The 20,857-nt window shown below is 35.8% G+C and overlaps 1 protein-coding gene across 7 annotated transcripts in view; it reads left to right on the forward strand.

The window, feature by feature from the left end:
* The window catches only part of cfap221 (cilia and flagella associated protein 221), a 254,455-nt gene that overhangs the window by 173,734 nt on the left and 59,864 nt on the right, over positions 1-20,857 (forward strand). For all 7 annotated transcript variants that reach the window (XM_059966334.1, XM_059966331.1, XM_059966329.1 and 4 more), the window contains 2 exons: positions 10,437-10,526; positions 17,204-17,299. In XM_059966334.1, coding sequence (XP_059822317.1) covers positions 10,437-10,526; positions 17,204-17,299 — 186 coding nt within the window. The remainder of the gene's footprint in view (positions 1-10,436; positions 10,527-17,203; positions 17,300-20,857) is intronic.

The raw sequence follows: 20,857 nt of genomic DNA on the forward strand, positions 1-20,857 counted from the left end.
ATGTTACTGTCTTTCTTGCAAGGTCATGTTATTTTTTGTGTACAGGCACTCGCTGGGGAGGGGTGGAGGAAGGGACGAGACCGCCAGAATGGCCTATGGCTTCGCATCTATCTTAGTTCGCTTACCTTTTTTTGGGCTTTTGGGAGGGTGGGCGGATTTAAAGTCTGGAGTTTTTTTCCCATTGGGTGGTTCCGGAGCCTGCGTGTTTTCTATATGGTTGTATTCTTCATCACCGCTATCTTTGATAATCCCGTATTGCTATGTGCTCTGCGCATGTATAAAGTAAATTAGAATAAAATTATACTATGGCAGTCAAACGGATTAATGTAATAAGTTGGAATGTACGTGGTTGGAATCATCCTATCAAACGAAAAAAGACTTTTAAAATTATTAATTGATTCCAACCTGATGTAATTTTTGCTCAGGAGACACATATCAGGGCGGGAGATCAAAATAGGTTTTTTAGATGGTGGAATGGCCTGCAGTTCCATGCTACTTCACAACGTAAAACTAAGGGCGTACCTATCTTTATTAAATCTAATATATTTCCTCAAGAGAGTATTGAATCAGACTCTAATGGGAGATTTTTAATTATTAAAGGAGTGATTTGTAATAGAAAGGTTGTTTTAGTTCATTTGTATGGTCACAATTTAGATGATACTTTTTTTAAAAAAGTATTTGCTTTATTGCCAGATTTAAATGAGTACGTTAATAATGGGTGGGGATTTCAACTGTTGTTTAAATCCCATGATTGATAAAAGTTCAACTAATCAGAGACTTCCAAACCGCTCTGCATCAATTATCAACTCCTTTTTGATCGATTTTGGGTTGATCGAATTATGGAGGCATTTACCCCTTGATAATAGAGAATATTCCTTCTTTTCACATGTCTACAAAAAATATTCAAGGATTGATTATATTATAATTGATCCCCGCCTTTTGCCTAATGTTAAAAACTGTGAATATGACGCTATTGCTCTATCTGATCATGCGCCTTTGAGTTTGTCCTTTGAATTTGACGATGTCATTTTTGTCCGTCCACCATGGCGCATGTCTCATACTTTATTGCAAAACTCTGATTTTATCAGTTTTATTGAAAGCCAGATAAAAGAATTTTTTCTTTTTAATGATGTAGGAGATATGTCCAAATTAATTATATGGGATACATTCAAAGCATTTTTATGTCAGATTATTTCTTATTCAGCTAAACTTAAAAAACAGACAAAAGCAAAATTATATAAAATTTCAAAACAAATTAAAGATTTAGATAATGTGTATGTGGTTTCCCCTAATATTGACTTATTTTAAAAAAGGGTGGAACTTCAATCACAATATAATCTATTATTAACTCATCCAATTGAAGGTTATCTACTTAAGTTCAAGAGCCAATTTTATATGTTCAGAGATAAAAAAATAAATTACTTGCAATTCAATTAAAATCGGCTGGAGCCAAAAGGCATATTTTGAAAATTTGTAGAAAGGATAGTATCTTGGCTCAGGAATATAAAGAAATCATTAAGATTTTCCAAGATTTTTATACTGAACTTTATAAATCTCAACCTTCAGTAGATTCTTCTGAAATGAATGATTTTTTTACGAAATATTGTTTTGCCTAAGATTTCTGCTGAGGATCAAAAAACTCTGGATGCCCAAATTACTGAATCCGAAATCCATAAAGCTATTTATCCAATGTAATCTGGTAAGGCCCCGGGACTTGATGGTTATCCTGTAGAATTTTATAAAAAATTTGGAAAACTGCTTTCTCCATATATGTTGGAGATGTTTAAAGATTCTTTTGTGAAAAGTGACTTACCCTCTACTTTCTATGAAGCTTCTATTTCTTTTAATCCTCAAAAAGGATAAAGATCCTACTGATTGTGCCTCACACAGACCTATTTCATTACTGAATGTTGATGCTAAGATTCTCTCAAAGATAATGGCCAATCGGTTGGAGAGTATTTTGGGTAAAATCATTTTTAAAGATCAAACAGGCTTTATAAAGGGTTGTTACTCTTTTTCAAATGTTCGGAGATTATTTAACATTATATATTCACCCTCTTCTAAAACTCCACAATGTGTTATATCTTTGGATGCTGAAAAAGCATTTGATCGAGTCGAATGGAAATATTTATTTAATGTTTTAGAAAAATTTGGATTTGGTATTAATTTTAATAATTGGATTAAAATGATATATAAAGCTCCTGTTGCTACTGTTGTCACCAATAACTGTAGGTCTCTCCTTTTTCAACTATCACGGGGGACAAGACAAGGTTGTCCATTAAGTCGTTTGTTATTTAACCTAATATTAGAACCCATTGCTATTGCTCTTCGTGAAGCTAGAAATATTCAAGGGATTTTTATGAATGGGACCATGCATAAGATTTCTCTTTATGCTGATGATTTATTGGTATATATATCTAAGCCCGAAGAATCTATTCCTGCTTTGCTAAAATTATTTGACGAATTTGGAGATTTTTCAGGATATAAAATAAATTTTACTAAACGTGAATTACTTCCTTTAAATGAATTTGGCTCTATATATGATAATATTCCTTTCAAAGTTACGGATACTTTTAGATATTTAGGTGTCAGAATTACAAAAAAAATATAACTATCTTTATAAAGCTAACTTTCCTCCTTTAGTGGACTCTTTGAAGTACTCATTTAGTAGATGGAGCCCACTTACACTTTCACTTGTTGGTCGTATTCATATAGTTAAAATGATGATTTTACCAAAATTTTTATATTTATCTCAGACTATTCCTGTTTTTTTGATTAAGAAGTTTTTTGATCGGATTGACTCTATTATTCTGTCTTTTATTTTGGATAATAAAAGACCAAGGTTCAGTAAAAATCATTTACAAAAGTTGAAAAAGGACGGAGGTCTCACTTTGCCTAATCTAAGAATCTATTATTGGGCTGTTAATTTGCGATATATGTCCTTTTGGTTATATTGGGGTGATAGGAATGACCGGCCAATCTGGGTAGACCTGGAACTGAGACCTATGAAACAGTTTTATTTAACTTTGTTATTAGGAGTTGTTCTACCTATACAATTAGCTAAAGTTGCTAATTTAAATTTATATCCTGTGGTTAAGCACTCTTTACAAATTTGGCTCCAGTTCTGCAATTTTTTTAATCTTAAAAAATGTAAACTTTGTAATGTAATTTATTGTAATTACTTTTTTAAACCTTCCTGGAGAGATCCAATTTTTTTTTACTTTGGAAAAATAAAGGTATTAAATCTTTTTTGGACTTATTTAAAGAAGGCAGATTGATGTCTTTTGAACAATTAATTGATAAATATTCTCTTTCATATCCATATTTTTTTACAATATCTTCAAGTTAGACATTTTTTACAAAAATATTTAAGTAATTTTCCTTATATATTGGAGGCTGACTTGTTAGATTCTATTATGAATATGAACCCCTTGATGAAAGGTTCTATTGGAAGAATTTATAATTTATTATTACAATGGGATAAGCGTCCTTTACTTAAGATTAAACAGGATTGGGAGCAAGAACTCAATTTGACTTTTATATGTGAGGATTGGACGCAGATTCTGAAGTTGGTTAACTCTTCTTCGGTCTGTGCTCGTCATTCACTGATTCAATTTAAAATTGTACATCATTACCATTGGACAAAAGAGAGACTTTCTAAAATATTTCCCAATGTTGACAAGTATTGTGATAGATGTAAAACTGAGATAGCTGCACTGACACATACGTTCTGGTTATGTTCTATATTAAAACTGTTCTGGAAGTCAGTCTTTTCGACAATTTCTAAAGCACTCAGAATCAACTTACAACCTAATAAATTGACTGTGCTTTTTGGAATAATTCCTCAAAATATTCATGGTATTTCTCTGTCTGACCAACATGTTATTGTGTTTGTTACATTGATAGGAGGGCCATTTTGTTGAAATGGAAGGATATATCTGCTCCTACTTTGTCACAATGGTTCTCTCAAGTGATGCTGTGTCTCAATTTGGAGAAAATTAGAAGTCGAACTTTTGCACCTTCATTTGATTTTGAGAAGTGATGGAGCTCATTCGCTCGTTACTATCATTTCAGTTAACTGTTAGATTTTTCCCACGATCTAAGTGAAAATTTTGTTTTGATATACTTTTTCTTCTTGTTGGCGGATTGATGTTTATTTTTTAGAAGCTTTCTATATCACGCATGGCTCCGGGGTTGTGCCCTCAATGGGTTCTTTTTTTTCTCACTTTTCTTGCTTAGTAGGGTTTTATTTTATTCACAAAAATTTTCAATCTTTAAGAATAATTTTTTTTGAGGCATCGTAAGTGTTGTTACTTCGATGTACCTGTGTACTTGGTTTGAAAAGAAAGAAAGAAAGAAAGAAAAGGCCTGGATAAAGTGGACATGAAGAAGATGTTTCCAATTGTGGCTTCACAGTCTTGGAATAGAAAAGTGTCCCTTTAAAACAGATGAAGAGGAAGTTCTTTAGCCAGAGGATGGTGAATCTGTGGAACTCATTGCCATAAATGGCAAGAAAATATGTTGTTGAAATAGATTGTACAGTGAACCTGCTAAATTCTGATAAAACTCACTTATGTTCCCAGTGCATTATTTTGATGGCACTATCGAGCCAACACTAACCAAGCTGTTTATCATATTGACATATATTTATGGGCTGTTATTTCATGAGTAGTAACTTAAGGTTAAGTTGATGTCAGTCACTAAAATCAAGCTTGCATCTTTTAAAGCAAAGTTATTTTGTGGATGGAAATGATGATGATTATACTCAAGTGAGGGTTCCCAACCTGGACTCCACGGGCCCCTTGCTTAATGGGCCATGACATAAAAAAGATTGGGAACCCTGCTCTAAAGGTCTTGGAATTTTCCTGAAAGCCATGATGAAACACAGAAGATATGATGCACCCCTGTTTTTTAATAATTGTTCCTTCGTGGACAAAAGGGAGAAGTGGATCAAAGTCTTCTTTGTGCTACACCTTACATTGAGACTTGACCAGAAGAAGGAACATAGCAAGAAAGTAAAACACTGGAATAGAAAAGTCTTCAAGTATGGAGGATGATTTAATGAATTAGGTGAATCTTCCAGTAGCAAAGACATCTGGGACATCATAGTTGGTTTTGTCCACTAATTCTGTACCAAATGTTTTAATTTCCAACTTTCCATCATGTCTACCATCAAAAGCTGGGGTTTCCAACCTGGGATCCACAGATGCCTCAGTTGATGGTTGAGGTCCATGGCATAAAAAAGGTTGGGAACTCCTGCCAATGGTAGACATGATGAAAAGATGGAAATTAAAGCATATGTAACTTGGCTTGACAGCACTAACAAAATATAGTATAAAAATCACTAGTTCAAATTTTTAAAAATCCTAAAACACCTGTCTATTTACTATACAATCTTATAATGAAAGAAGCTTCAGAAATCTCATTTTAATGATGGACTGCAGCAGACATCAAGCCCAAATTTCATTTCGGCTGCAGTCATACACAGCATAGCTAATGATGCAGGGGAAGGGCAAAGAGTGGAAATATTGTAGGAAGAAATTATAAAAAATATAGTTTTGAGTTTGAGTACAGTGTCACATTGTAACAAACCAGAGTAAATTTTTCTTTTCTTTGCTAGCTATTAGTATTATTAAATGGTAGATTAATTCCAACAGAGGATTTGAATGTAGTGTGTAAAATTAAAATGAGGGTAGTACAGCTGTTGCTTTAAGGATGGGACAAAACCATACTAATGGAGTACTGCATGGGAGTTTTCTGTTGATTTGTAACATTTGGTATGTAATACTGTATACTAAGAGTGAAAGAATGTTTAACACCAAAATGCCTCATTTGATAAGCACTTAAAACACATAAATTAAGTAATGTTTCAGTTCGCTTACATAGAAAAAGATCTAACTTCAGTAGAGCAAATTCCAGGAAAGCAAGAACAGACTAGAAAGATTATCTTGAACTTTAGGTTCCTTTAATGTGGATTAAGTACAGCTTCCTTCTTTATCCTTTTTATACAAAAAGTCATTTTGACCCTGTTTTATGAAGTTGTGATTTGTCAGTGTACAAGGCAATGAAATCCATCTGTGATGTACTAATTTAGGAAGGTCATTACTGCAGCAGATAAGATAAATGAGCCCTGAAATGTACATGGACAGATAACTGCCTATTTCAGATGTGCATGAAATGGCTAAAATTATATGTTTGGGACTACATTTTTGCCTTTCCTTTACTTGGAAGTTATCAAAAGATAGAAATTGGTGCCAGAAATGATGTGCAAAAATGAAATATAAATCCAGTTGATATGAAATCTGAATTTTCATTTCATTTTCATACAACATCTGAAAATAATTGGAGCTGTAATCCATAAGAAGATGTAGAGTCATAGGGAATATTTTCAGTAAAGTTTGTCTCAAATTTTCTGTACAGTGTTGTGCAAAAATCTTAGGCACATATGTATAGCTAGGATGCCTAAGACTTTTTCACAGTATTGTAGTGATTTTACATATTGCACTATAGTGACGCTACAAATCAAAACCAAATTTCATAACATGTGCGTGATGATAAACTTGATTTAGATATCGGTCTCTATTGTGGACTGCGAGTGCAAAGGGAGCAGGGAGAGGGTGGGCACGGTTGGGAAGAGGGCAGGGAGTGGGAAGCACCAGAAAGACATTCTGTAATGATCTATAATCCAACTCTTAGGAATGAAATGACCTTGTCTGGTGTCTCAGGGCTAGGTGTGTCTGCACCTATGCCACACCCCACTCCTGGCACTCCTCTGCCATTTGTCCCACACCCCTCCTACAGTGCTCCACCCTTGCCATTCCCAATGTCTTTTACTCCTACCAGATTTACAAACTTACTCTCTGCTCTACATCAACAAATACAGTACCATGTATAAGTCTTAGACAATCTAGCTAACTATGTGCCTAAAACTTTTGCACAGTACTGTAAATAGTTATAAAAATTCTCCAAAAATGCTCTCTAACTGCAGGAGCTCCTGTTTCAACACTCTGGAAGATATATTTCATTTGCCTTATCTTCAAAAATTAATTTGTATGTTCCATCTATATATTATTGTTCTTTTCTAGCGCATTTGGTAGCAATAGAACTTCTGAATCAGAAGGGTTATGTTTTAACCCCATTTGCAAACTTCTGTACACAATGTGTCCCATTACTTAATATGGAGTTAATATAGAGTTTGGTAAGTGCAGTTTCTTTGAAGGTCTTGACAATCAGATAAGTTGTACAGACAAGTTCTCATCCACTCATTTTAGTGGTTCCATTTGGTTTGAAATCCCAAGGTACTTTTTGATGAAGAAAAACAAAAAAACTGAGTTAAAGTAATGGCCAAGATCTTCTTGGGAAATAACAACAGTTCCACATGGAATGCTTTGGCAGCGTCTTGTTGTTTTCTAGCAGTAATGCTGGAAATTGGTCTATCCTTTTCAGTGGAGACATGTTGCTATGTAGAAAAAGATGTAAGCTTCAGGTAATGTATATTGTTGGTGTTAGTTATATTTCAAAAATTAATACAATTAATTTATGCTTTCTTGTGTTTTAAGTATTTAAGTTTTTTTACTTTTTATGATTTTTCACATTTTCAATTATTTTATGGCATGTGTAATCTGTAACAATCTAATGTTTTTGACTGTCAAAGGCAGTTGCAGTCATTCAAATTGCTTAAAGCTTTGACTACTGAAAGTGTTGTTTAAGCAATTGTCGAGGTGTTTCTATCAGCAGAGCTTTCTCAGTATCTACCGTTTGATGTCATTCCCACTGGGACTGCACAGAGCGAGGCTGACCATGTCAGAAACACTTTTGTGGAACTTGTAGCCACTTGGTAATTGCAGACCGAATGGGTTGGGAAATGACAACCTTGATGATTCCAGTAATTGGAGACCAACAGATAAATAAAGCAAAAGTAAAAGTAAAATGCTGGCAAATAAATACAAATAGGTCATAATAAAGCAGTACACATAAATTACTGTCTCAACATAGGTGTCATTTTGCATTCAATGAAATAATTGATTAAGTTGAATAGTGTAATATTTTTACCTATTCGTTGGAGTGGACATTTCTTCATTGCCAGCAATCATTGTTCCATTCCTAATTTCTCTTATCTGTGAAAGCAGTTAAGAGTCATATTGATTGGTTTGAAGTCCTGTACATTGTCAGAACTTAAGAATTATTTTGCATTCTAGTTCCTTTGGACTACATGGTGAGTCATGGTGAGTAATTATAGAGTAGTGCTTGGTTATTTAAGGAGGGCATGGTGGATAATTATCTTAAGACCACCTCCTGATTCCTCTAAAATTCATCTTATTTTTAAGTGCAATAAAATGACCAAACCTCCCTCGCCACCTTCAAGAAATTTCAATTCAATTCAATTGGTTTAATTGTCATTTAACCATATATGAATAAGATTGATGAATACAGCCAAACATGACAGTGTTTCTGCAGGATCAAGGTGCAAAGACACATTGCCAACAGTCACACACAAGATTACTATCATATAATAAGAGTCCATCACTCACCCCACCGTGGCTCCATGGCTTGATGCATACAAGTCAACAAACCCATATTGAATTGCAGTAAAAATACAACAACACAGAATGTGTGTGTGCATGTGTGGGTATATTTTAAATCTTCAGTCACCATAACTGCCCTACGCCGCCCTGGCAGAGCACAATGGCTCGGACGCCTCACCTCCAGCAGCTGAAAAGCAAGCATCCTTGCAGCTTGTGGCCTAAGTCTATTGAGTGCCCTAAAAAATCTGCAGTTGGCCACAACAGAGTTTGTCTTCTGCCAGGTGAAACTCTGAAGGGTAGCTCTGACTCTATTTGGATACTGCACCACCTGGCCCCGGTGAAACGCAACTACTTTGTCCCCTTACTCAGCGCAGCTGCAAACAGGAGACACTGTGGCTTTAGGCTTAGTCCTTGCTACAACCAAGGACTAGGCCCCATCAGTCTACCCTGCTCATATCCAATAAATCAGTGAATCAAACTTGCAGTGTACCAGATTAACAATGTCCAAAGGGAGCTTGCAATCACAAGGAAAGTGACCATGATGGGCACTCGCTATTGGACTGTCAGCCTCCATCGACTCAAACAGCAGCATGTTGCTCAGCTTCTTTATTACCTCCACCAACAAGCAACTCGTTGATGGTGTAGACCTGCAGTACTTTGAGTTCTTAACTATAGTGACCTAGGGATCTAGTCTACTCAATCTCTGTCAAATGACAGTCCTGCCACCCTAGGAACCAATATGGCATATTCTTTCTGGAGGAATGCACTTAGTACTCCTCCTGTAATTTCACTAAGGCCCTATAAAATTGTAATAAAGCATTTTTACTCATGTATTTTCTTGATTTAAATCATTCCCCTTGTAGCAAAGATCAAGCATTTATTTCTTAATAGCCTTCTGCATCTGCATCTTAATTTGCATGCCTTATAAATAAAAAAAAACATCCATTCTCATTGAACTTCAGCATTTTCCAATCACTCATCACTTAATTTATTATCTTGGTATTTTCTGCCCAAGTCGATAGCTGCACATTTTAGCTACATTGTGTTCCAAACCCTATTAAAGCACCAAATATTTGAAATTCATAATTTTAATTTGTTTTCCCTTGAATTAGATATGTAACTGCATTAATAGTAGCTTTATTACAGTTTACCTTGCTTCCTCCAGGATAGGTTGTGAAAACAATGCTTCTTTATCTTGTTCCTAATATAAGCGGTGACCTTTTCTGACAGGATATACACAAGGATGCAGGCAGGATCTGACCAGTCTTCACCTTGCAGCAAGTTAATCCTTCTGTACATTAACTATCAAAATATTTTTCAGCAGGCAGAACAACAGATACTAAAAGCTCTCATATCTTGCTTCAGTGATCTGCAATCTCTTGTGCCTCCATTACCCCAATGATTGTTGGCATGAAGAGAGTGAAAACTCAATTTTAATAGAAAAAAATTATATATTATAAATGACTCATTGTCTATTTAATACCTGTATTATAGAAGGACTACTTTGAGAAACAGTTCTAGAAGGGAGAAGTGATGTTATGTCAACCTAAGAGCTACAACGTTGTCTTACTCATTGGTAGATTGATCTTCATGTGCCATTGTAAGGAAAACCAAATCCTATTTAAAATAACTTCAGTCACAGTGGCATGTAGAGAAATTTGCCTATCATATTTCTTATCCTGTGCACTAGATCATGAACAATGAATTTCATTTAGATCAGGGGTTACCAGCCCACAAACTTCTTCCTTAATGGCATTGGTTCATGGCATAATGGTATAAATAAGGCTGGGAGCCGCTGTTTTAAATGCATTGATATTGATCAGTGCAATGATTCCTTTCACTATTAATTGGAAGCATAGATTTCTTTCTTGATGGTGCATGTGCTTAGACTCTGACATGTTTACTTAATAGGTTTACCTGGATGTCCATGTACCACAAAAGGAATGCCAAAGACGGGAAACAAAGATTTCTTTGACTCGCGTCCTCCGAACCGCTAGACAGGTTAAATATGTTTTCTTTGCTTACATTGTTTGACATATTTCTGCAATTTTCAGTTGTAACTGTATTTTTCCAATAGATAAATAGAATGGCTTTTTCAGGAATAAAAATTAAATACCCAAATATACTCTGTACAATAGAATAGAACTTTATTGTCATTGCTCAAGACAACTAGATTGTGGTGTTACTCCAGTTTGTGCAAAACAGATATTACAATGCATGCGGTACAGCTTAACTTAAAAAACAATCAAAATAAAATGTAAATTAGTTTTGTGCTACTGTGAAAACACAGAAATATAAATCCATTAAATATGGTAAATTATTAGGAGAATCTAAGATAGAATAGTATCAAAGGGATTTTTAAAATTTTATAGGATTTGTGCATCACTATCAAGGCTAACATTTTTATTTCATCTTATTAAACCTTGGAAAGCCATTGGGATTCCTGAACTGTGGCATTTCATCTGTTGCAGATATTCCCAAAGTGTTGTTGAGTAAATGAGCTCAAGAATTTAAACCTGGTGGCAATGAAAGAGCAACTATATATTTCCAATTTAGAATGATGGGCACTTAGAAGGGGAAACTCTAAGTAATGATCCCTTTGCCCCAAAGCCCTCTTCCTTAGAAATTACAATTAAGAAAGGTGCTTACGAGTTAAATAGATTATTAACCATGGTGTATTTTGATCCAGTTTCTATATGCAGTTAGTTGAGGAATAAATGTTTAGGCAGGTGGATGGTAGGTTTTTAAGCAGGCTTCTTGAGAGATGTCACTACTCTCTTGTACTTTTTAAATAATAGAAAGACTTTGGTGTGAAAAGTCCCAAGAATGGTGGAAAGGCTTAGCGAGTGAGTCAATGGATTAAGTCTACTGAGCCTTGGACTTGTCCTTGTAGGCCGTAGTATTTATGTGGCTCTTCCATTTGGGTTTCTCATCAACGATGACTCCCAACATGTTGATGGTAGGGAATCAATGCTATTGAAAGTGAAGAAAAAATACTGAGGCCTGTGGAGGTGGTAATTTCATGGTAGCTTTATGCTTTAAACATAATTTGCCTTTTTCAGTTTATGCTTGATAATTGCCTATGTCTTCCCCTCATGAGTTTAGACTGGTTAAAATACAATCACCAGCGACCATTCATATTTCTGACCTTATGATGAAAAGAAACTCCTGCAAAAAGCAGTGGATACGGCCCAGTCCATCATGGATAAAACCCTCCCAACCATTGAGCACATCTACATGAAATGCTGTCATAAAAAGCAGCATCCATCATCAGGGACCCCTACCACACAGGAATGCTCTCTTCTTGCTGCTGTCATCTGGAAAAAGGTACAGGAGCCTCAGGACTCTCACCACCAGATTCAGGAACAGTCATTACCTCTCAACCATCAAGCTCTTGAACCAAAGGGGGATAATAACTTCACTCAACTTTACTTGATCCATCATTGAAATGTTCCCACAACATATGGACTCGTTTTCAAGGACTCGGCATCTCATGTTCATGATATTTATTGCTTATTTATTTATAATTGTTATTATTTACTTCCTTTTGTATTTGTACAGTTGTCTTCTGAACGTAGGTTGAACGCCCAAGTTAGGCAATCTTACATTGATTCTGTCATGTTTATTATTCTATATATTTATTGAGTATGGCCAGAAGTAAATGAATCTCAGGGCTGTATATGGGGGCATATATGTACCTTGATAATAAATTTATTTGGAACTTTGAATATTTGTCCTAATGTAGAAAAATAGCTTAATTTTGAATGTCTGCTACCATTATTGTTGATATTATTTGGGATTTAATAACATTTGTAGAGGTTTATGTTCAATTAGTGAGTAAAGGATATGGATAGTATAAATTGATAAAACTTAATTTCAAACTTATACCAACTGTTTTCAATTTGCACATAATTGTGCTCATTCATTGCAAGAATCTAAGAACTGAAATAATGTATCTGCATCATAAATTGATGGTTCATAGGCCGAATTGAATTTGCTTTTTGTTCTTAATTAAAAAAGAACACTACACAGGCTAAGCTTTCCTTCATTCTAGATCATTTTGGTTCCCGGAACCCTGTTAATTTTTAGTTGGCCAGGAATAATTGTAAGGCACCACCAATGGTGGTGACAAGGATGTTCATGTCAAGGTTCGAAGTTTCATGTAGAGGTACTCAGTGGTAGGAGGGCTTTACATATGATGGACTGTGCCATATCCACTACTTGTTGTAGTTCAGGTGGCATTTTGAAATCTACTTCCAAAAGAATGATTGCCTCTCTGCCCTGAAGTTCACCTCAGTTGTTCTCAGTGGGTTGTGTATTTGGCATTGGATGCTCTTGAGTGTTGAAGAATCTGCAAATGTCATGCTATTAGCAATCTGCTGGACCTTTTGCAGGACTCATGATGTGTCCTTTATCTTGTGGGTTTTCTTCTGGACTTAGACTTTTATGTGCTTGTGAACTACTTATTCTTCCCTTGAGGTGTGGTGGAGCTTCCAATGTGGCACACTTCGTATTTGCATATAGCTAAGTCCTGGATCTGCTGGACATTTGCATCAAAACAACTTCAGTTCTTTCTAGCAAAGAAGCCAAAAGTCTCCTCAATCAGAGTACAGATCAGTAACAAGCAAGGCTTAAATGTTCTATCTTCCATGATGCAATGCTGCTCTTCATCAGTAATAACTTTCATGGCAGTGTGGAATAAATATGATATAGATTCAATCTATATGGAACATCTAAATCCTTGTTAACTCATTGCAATCTCAGTATTTAAGCTGGAAATTCAAGATGTAGTTTGAATATATGTATGCATATTCAAAGACTGACTTCCAAGTCATCATCCCTTATTTTCTGAACCAAAGAAAGGATGAGAATTACATTCAAGATTTGAGAAGGAAAGGCCCTCTTCTAAACTGACCCTGCTCAACAATGTTATGTCAGAGGCTGAGAAAACGTGGACTGATTTCCTTATCTTGCAAAGAAGACAGGATAATAGAATCAATATCGGTGTCCTCTCCCTGGACACCCAAAGAAGTTGTGCATAAATTCATATTCAGATTCAGTTTATTGTAATTTAGAAACCACAAATGCAATGCAGTTAAAAAATGAGACAGTGTTCCCCCAGAATGATATCACAATAGCATATGACAAAACAGACTACATCAGAAAATCCACATAACATTTGGCAATCCCCAATCCAGAGTCCGGAGAGGCTGCTGCGTATTAATATCGCGCTACCATCTTAGTGCGTTCCCTGGTAAGGAGCTCCAAACCCACTGGACAAAAACAAGACCAGAAACTAAAGCTACAAGACCTGCACAATACCACTTAATTACAACATATAGTTACAACAGTGCAAACAATAGCATAATTGATAAAAAAAAACAGACTATGGACACAGTAAAAATAGTCAAGATGTTAAAGGACTGTAAGTTCAAAAGAAATCACCACGGTTTCCACAAGTCCCCAGGGTCCTGACAGACTTGCCATCCCACGCCGGCGGCAGAAGGGAATACCCCCGCTATGGACTTCAAGGCGCCGCCCCACACAATGGAAGCTCAATCGAAACCAGTCTCACAGACGCAGCGCACACCGAAAGCAACCTGGGTCCGTCGAAAGGACTCCGAGTCCGTCGAACCTCCAAGCCAGTGACCTTCCCCTCTGGCACAGCTTCTCCGAGCACCATCCTCTGTCGAGTGTATTAAGACAGTCCCACCAACGGCCATTGGCAACGCGACCCTGAGGACTGGGGGCCTGTTCTTCCTAGCAGAATCCCGGACCTCACAGCAGCAACAAAGAAGAGCTTCCTGGAATTTCCTGATGTTCCTCTGTGCTTCCACATCCATTTTCAATCGATTATGATTGCACACAGCACCCCACTTCACAAATAACAGATAATCAGTTCCGGAGTGGCCGCTGCAAGCTGCGACACGCTGCCATCTTGGATCATAAAGCACCCATAGTCATAATACTATATAATCTGTGCATGATAACATGATCTTGCTTGCTTGATGCATAATCACTATGGGTTTAGGCCACTCATTCCAATTATTTGCACACATACACCATTTTCTTCCAGCCTATATTGCCCCTTATCAACTTGAAACTTTATTGGATTGGTCTCAGGCTTGCATCTGTTTACATATGAATGTTATACCAATAGAATGGAATTTCATATATAATCAGTGTACCCTGTTATATCAATGGAATGGAATTTCATATATAATCAGTGTACCCTGTTATGTCAATGGAACTGATTTTGAAGCATTAATGCTGCACATGCTATACCAATGTACCTTGAGTTATCCACCTGGTCTTTACTTATTACTGTTGCTTTTCTTTTCTTAACCTTGAGACTGTTTATGTAAGACCCCACTGGAACATGTGGCCATTTTGAACTTTGCATCCATTGTTCCGATGACAGTTAACTGAATAGGTATCACCAGTATGCTTTGGACTGAGTTTTAGCGCCTTAGATCACCACAGCTCACTGAGTTTACTTATTTTATACACTTCTCTTTATGCGGGCATTGTTAGCAATGCCACTATTCATTGTGCATTCCTTATTGCTGTAGCTGATGGCAAGCCACTTTCTAAAATCATAACAACCCCCTGGAGGAGAAACTTCCAGAGTACTGTTGGCTTGTAAATTCCAGGATTAGTCATAGCAGCAATGAAGAAGTGACAACCAAGTTCCAGGGCAGAATGTCTGTGCAAGTTGGAGGGGAACATGTAGATGCTATACATTTGATAACCATCTTAATAGTAAAGATCAAAGATTTAGGAGGAGCTTTCTGAATACTGTAAGTGAGTAACTACAGTGTATTTTATTAATGGCTCATATGACAGCCATGTGCATTGGTAGACGTGAAACTAATCAAGTGGGCTACTTTATTTTTGGAAGAGCTTCAAAGATCTTGAGTGTTATTGAAGCTGCACATTAAGGTGAGTGGAGAGCAGTACACACGCTCGTGATTCATGTCTTGTATATTATAGAAAGGCTTTTGGGTACGTGGAGGTGAGTTACTAGCAGCAGGATAACCAGCCTGTGTGGCCACAGTATTTATGAGATACACTTAGTGGCCAATTTATTAGGTACACCTGTATATCTCATTTGTGCAAATATCTAATCAATCAATCTATCAATCACATGGCATCAACTCAATGCAAGCAGCATGCAGACATAGTCAAGATCATGTTGTTGTTCAGACCAAACATCAGAATGGAAAATGGATGTGATCTGGGTGAGTCTGACCATGGTATGATTTTTGGTACTAGACTGTTGATCCCAATGGTAGACAGTAACTTAAATAACCACACATTAGAACACTGGTGCGCAGTAGAGCATCTCTGAATGCACAACACGTGGAACCTTGAAGAGGATAGGCTACAGCAGCAGAAGATCATGAACATACACTCAGTGGCCACCATATTAGGTACAGGAGGTACCTAAGAAAGTGGCCGCTTAGTGTATATCCCTAGTTCATTTGAGAATTTGGTTTGCTATGGCAGGCCCCCCACCCACTCACAGTTTGTTGATGGCTGATGACCCAGTATAACAATACTGTTTTACATCAGTTCTGTGATGTCATTCTGTTGGAGGATGGACTTTGTGGGACACTGTTGTGGCATGAACTTATTTGCTACGTATGAGCGCATGCCTGAATGTGGTTGAGACTTTGAAGTTTGTAAGCATGAGATGCTTCATTTGCTGAGGAGGTGTGAAAGGAGTTCAACATTGTAGAGTCACTGATAATACCAACAGCTTGTGGTCGAGATTATTCTCCAGTATCCTTGGATGACAAGTGCAGCAAAGTTTGAACGTGTCCTGAATTATTTTTTTCGTCTGCTTGGTAGTCTTCCATGACTGTGCCCTGAGGCCAATGTTGGGAATGCAAACAATATTTTCTGCCAAATTAGCTAACTATGGACTCATTGCTACATTCTGAAGAGTGAGTTGCATTATAGCAAAAGTTCATGACTCAGTTCATGACTCAGAAACTCAGTTCATGACTCAGTTCATGACTCAGAAACAGAGGAATACCCATATGGAATTTAGTAGCTGAACAGTAGAGGCTGCCTTAGGAAAGCCTGCTGACAGCTGTCTAACACCAATAGTAGAATTCAAGGAATGTACTGTCATTTAAAAACAATAATGTTTGGTTGAAAGGAAATAGAAATGATGTGATTTATTTTCTTTATTAATAACATGTTTTTAATTATTGAAACCAGAAGCTGGCAGAAATAAATTGGCTGTTCAGACATCACCTGTAGCAAAAGAAAGAAACATAAACTTTTTAGATCAGCAATTTTGCAGCAGGATCTCTGATAAACTCTATATCTATTCTCCATGCTCTCACATACTCATTTTCTGTTTTATTGGTAACATTTTAATAATTCTGTTTTATTACAGATTTTGCTTGTGTATTTAATTAGTAATTATTATATCTAACTTATTTTGTAATGAATATTTCTTATAAAATGTTCTGCAAAAGGCAAATCATATAGTTATGAAAAAGTATGTTACACAATCTTTTACAATGTTAACAAAAATTGTGAAAAAAAGTTTGAGTAAGGGTAGGGTATATAAATACATTTCAGAAATGAATCAACTTGATTGTTACATCACATCTGAAAATTGTTAACATACAATCATTGAGATTTTGTTTTATGCATTTTAGTTTCCAAGCTGCGTCCCAGAATTTGATCCCTATTCAAATGATCCCTGGGAAGTTCGTCATAGAGTTCTCAGACATTTTCAGCTAGCTGCAAGAAAGGTACAAATTGATCATAGTAGCTTTCTCTTCTTGTCTTGATCTTTACAAATTTGTCTTGCAGTTTTGTTGGGCAATTGTGTAAGGCAGGAATTCTAAAAATGTAAAAGTTTCTCGTAATTTCAAGGATAACTCCTTTTATCTTAAAAACTTGTTGACCCTTCCACCCCAGTACTTCTTACAATTTTCCTTTCCTCTTCTTGAATATGACATTTATACAGTGACATGCAGAAGTTTGGGCAACCTGGTCAAAATTTCTGTTACTGTGAATAGCTAAGCAAGTAAAAGATAAACTGATTTCCAAAAAGTATTAAGTTATGTCTTTAATATTTTAAGCAAGATTACTTCTTTTATTTCCATCTTTTACAGTTTCAAAATAACAAAATAGGAAAAGGGCCTGAAGCAAAAGTTTGGGCACCCTGCATGGTCAGTACTTAGTAACACCCCCTTTGGCAAGTATCACAGCTTGTAAACACTTTCTGTAGCTAGCTAAGTGTCTTTCAATTCTTGTTTGGGGGATTTTCACCCATTCTTCCTTGCAAAAGGCTTCTAGTTCTGTGAGATTCTTGGGCCGTCTTGCATGCACTGCTCTTTTGAGGTCTATCCACAGATTTTCAATGATGTTTAAGTCGGGGGACTGTGAGGGCCATGGCAAAACCTTCAGCTTGCACCTTTTGAGGTAGTCCATTGTGGATTTTGAGGTGTGTTTAGGATAATTTTGCTGTTGTAGAAGCCATCCTCTTTTCGTCTTCAGCTTTTTTACAGACAGTGTGATATTTGCTTCTAGAATTTGCTGGTATTTAATTGAATTCATTCTTCCCTCTACCAGTGAAAAGTTCCCCATGCCACTGGCTGCAGCACAAGCCCAAAGTATCCATCCCTAGCGTTAACAGTTGGAGAGGCATTCTTTTCATGAAATTCTGCACCCTTTTCTCTCCAAACATACCTTTTTGGCTCATTGCAGCCAAAAAGTTCTATTTTAATTTCATCAGTTCACAGGACTTGTTTCCAAAATGCATCAGGCTTGTTTAGATGTTCCTTTGCAGACTTCTGACGCTGAATTTTATGGTGAGGATGCAGGACAGGTTTTCTTCTGATGAAGGTCATATTTGTGCAGGTGCCACTGCACAGTAGAACAGTTCATCACCACTCCAGAGTCTGCTAAATCTTCCTGAAGGTCTTTTGCAGTCAAATGGGGGTTTCTAGCAATCCTACAAGCAGTTTTCTCGGAAAGTTTTCCTGGTCTTCCAGACCTCAACTTGACTTCTACTGTTCCTGTTAACTGCTATTTCTTAATTACATTACGAACTGAGGAAATGGCTACCTGAAAACACTTTTCCTTCTCCTGCTTTGTGGGCATCATTTGTTTTAATTTTCAGAGTGCTAGGCAGCTGCTTAGAGGAGCCCATGGCTGCTGATTGTTGGGACAGGTTTGAGGAATCAGGGTATTTATAAAGCTTTGAAATTGGCATCACTTGCCCTTTCCTAACAATGACTGTGAACAAGCCATAGCCCTAACAAGCTAATTAAGGTCTGAGACCTTGGTAAAAGTTATCTGAGAGCTCAAATCTCTTGGGGTGCCCAAACTCTTGCATGGTGCTCCTTTCCATTTTTCCCCCACTCTAAAATTGTACAAAACAAAACTAATACACTAATCTTTCTTAAAATGTTGAAAAGAATGTTTCATCTTTAACTTTATGATTTTTGGAGATCAGTTCATCTTCTACTCACTTAACTATTCACAGTAACAGAAATTGTGACCAGGGGTGCCCAAACTTTTCCATGCCACTGTACATAGTCACCTCATCCAGATTTCTTTGTTTGAATTGTCCCAACAGGCTGCCACCAGTCTCACGATAATGTTGCAACTGACATACCTTATAGGATTTTTTTTTAATTTTTTTGATTAAATTTTCAAATAGGTTACAGAAAGTAAAGAGAAAATTATCGACCCTTCCCCCCCCCCTTAACCCCTCCCCCCTAACATATCCCTATAGAAAAAAAAAGAAAGAAAGAAAGAAAGAATGCCTGGATTTTGGAAGATCCCCACATGCTCCATGGAGTTCATAATAGCTTTAATATGTATATTTATTTATTTCCCCAGATAACCAATAATTTTATATTCGGGTCACCTATATACTTAATCCTATTTTTTGTAAATAAGGGCACCAAATTTTCAGAAATATTTCATATTTATCTCTTAAATTATAAGTAATTTTTTCAAGTGGAATGCAGCAAAAAATTTCATTCTTCCAACGATCTATACTTAAGTATGAATCCAATTTCCAAGTAACTGCAATAGCCGTTTTGGCTACTGCCAATGCAATTCTAATTAATTCTTTCTGATATTTATTCAATTTGGATTTTGATTTTATCCCTTCAATATCGCCTAACAAAAATAATATTGGATTGTGTGGAAGTTGTATTCCAATAATTTGTTCCAATAAAACTCTTAAATTTGTCCAAAAAGGTTGAATTTTAGAACAAGACCAAGTAGAGTGTAATAAAGTACCAATTTCTTGATTACATCGAAAACATTGATCAGATAAATTTGAGTTTAATCTATATTTTGTGGTGTAATATATATTTGATGTAAAAAGTTATATTGTACTAATCTTAGTCGAACATTTATCGTATTTGTCATACTGTCAAGACATAATCTTGACTAACTTGTTTCAACAATTTTAATATTCAAATCAGTTTCCCATTTTTGTATTGACTTATGAATTCCTTGTTTAATTGTCTGTTTTTGAATCAAATTATACATACCAGAAATATTTTTTTTAATTTTTCCTTTATGAATTAAAGTTTCTATTTCATTAGGTTTCGGCATTAACATTGTTTGACCTAGTTTATCTCTTAAATAAGCCCTTAATTGGAAATAACAGAAAAGAGTGTTATTTGATATTTTATATTTATTCTTTAATTGGTCAAATGACATTAATATACCTCGTTCAAAACAGTCTCCTATATATCTAATCCCTTTGTGAAACCAATTATATTAAAGTTGATTATCCATTGTAAAAGGGATAAGTTTATTTTGAATTAATGGTCTCTTTGCTAATAAAGATTTCTTTATCTCATCAGCAACATTTATCTTATTCCATAAATCAATCAAATGTTTTAGTATAGGAGATTCTTTCTTTTCCCGTATCCATTTAGATTCCCATTTATATATAAACTCTTCTGGTATATTTTCTCCTATTTTGTCTAATTCTATTTTAATCCATGCCGGTTTATCTTCATCAAAAAAAGATGCAATAAATCTAAGTTGATTTGCTTTGTAATAATTCTTAAAATTTGGTAATTGTAACCTTCCTAGGTCAAATTTCCATGTCAATTTATCCAACGATATTCTTGACATCTTACCTTTCCAAAGGAATTTTCTCACATATTCATTTAACTCTTGAAAAAATTTCTGCAGTAATTGTATTGGTAATGTTTGGAATAAATATTGTAATCTAGGGAATATATTCATTTTTACATTTCTACCTATTAATGTTATTGGTAACATCATCCATTTATCAAGATCCTCTTGAATTTTTTTCAATAATGGCAAAT

Source organism: Hypanus sabinus, chromosome 4 (assembly GCF_030144855.1).
Source record: "Hypanus sabinus isolate sHypSab1 chromosome 4, sHypSab1.hap1, whole genome shotgun sequence".
NCBI lineage: Eukaryota > Metazoa > Chordata > Chondrichthyes > Myliobatiformes > Dasyatidae > Hypanus > Hypanus sabinus.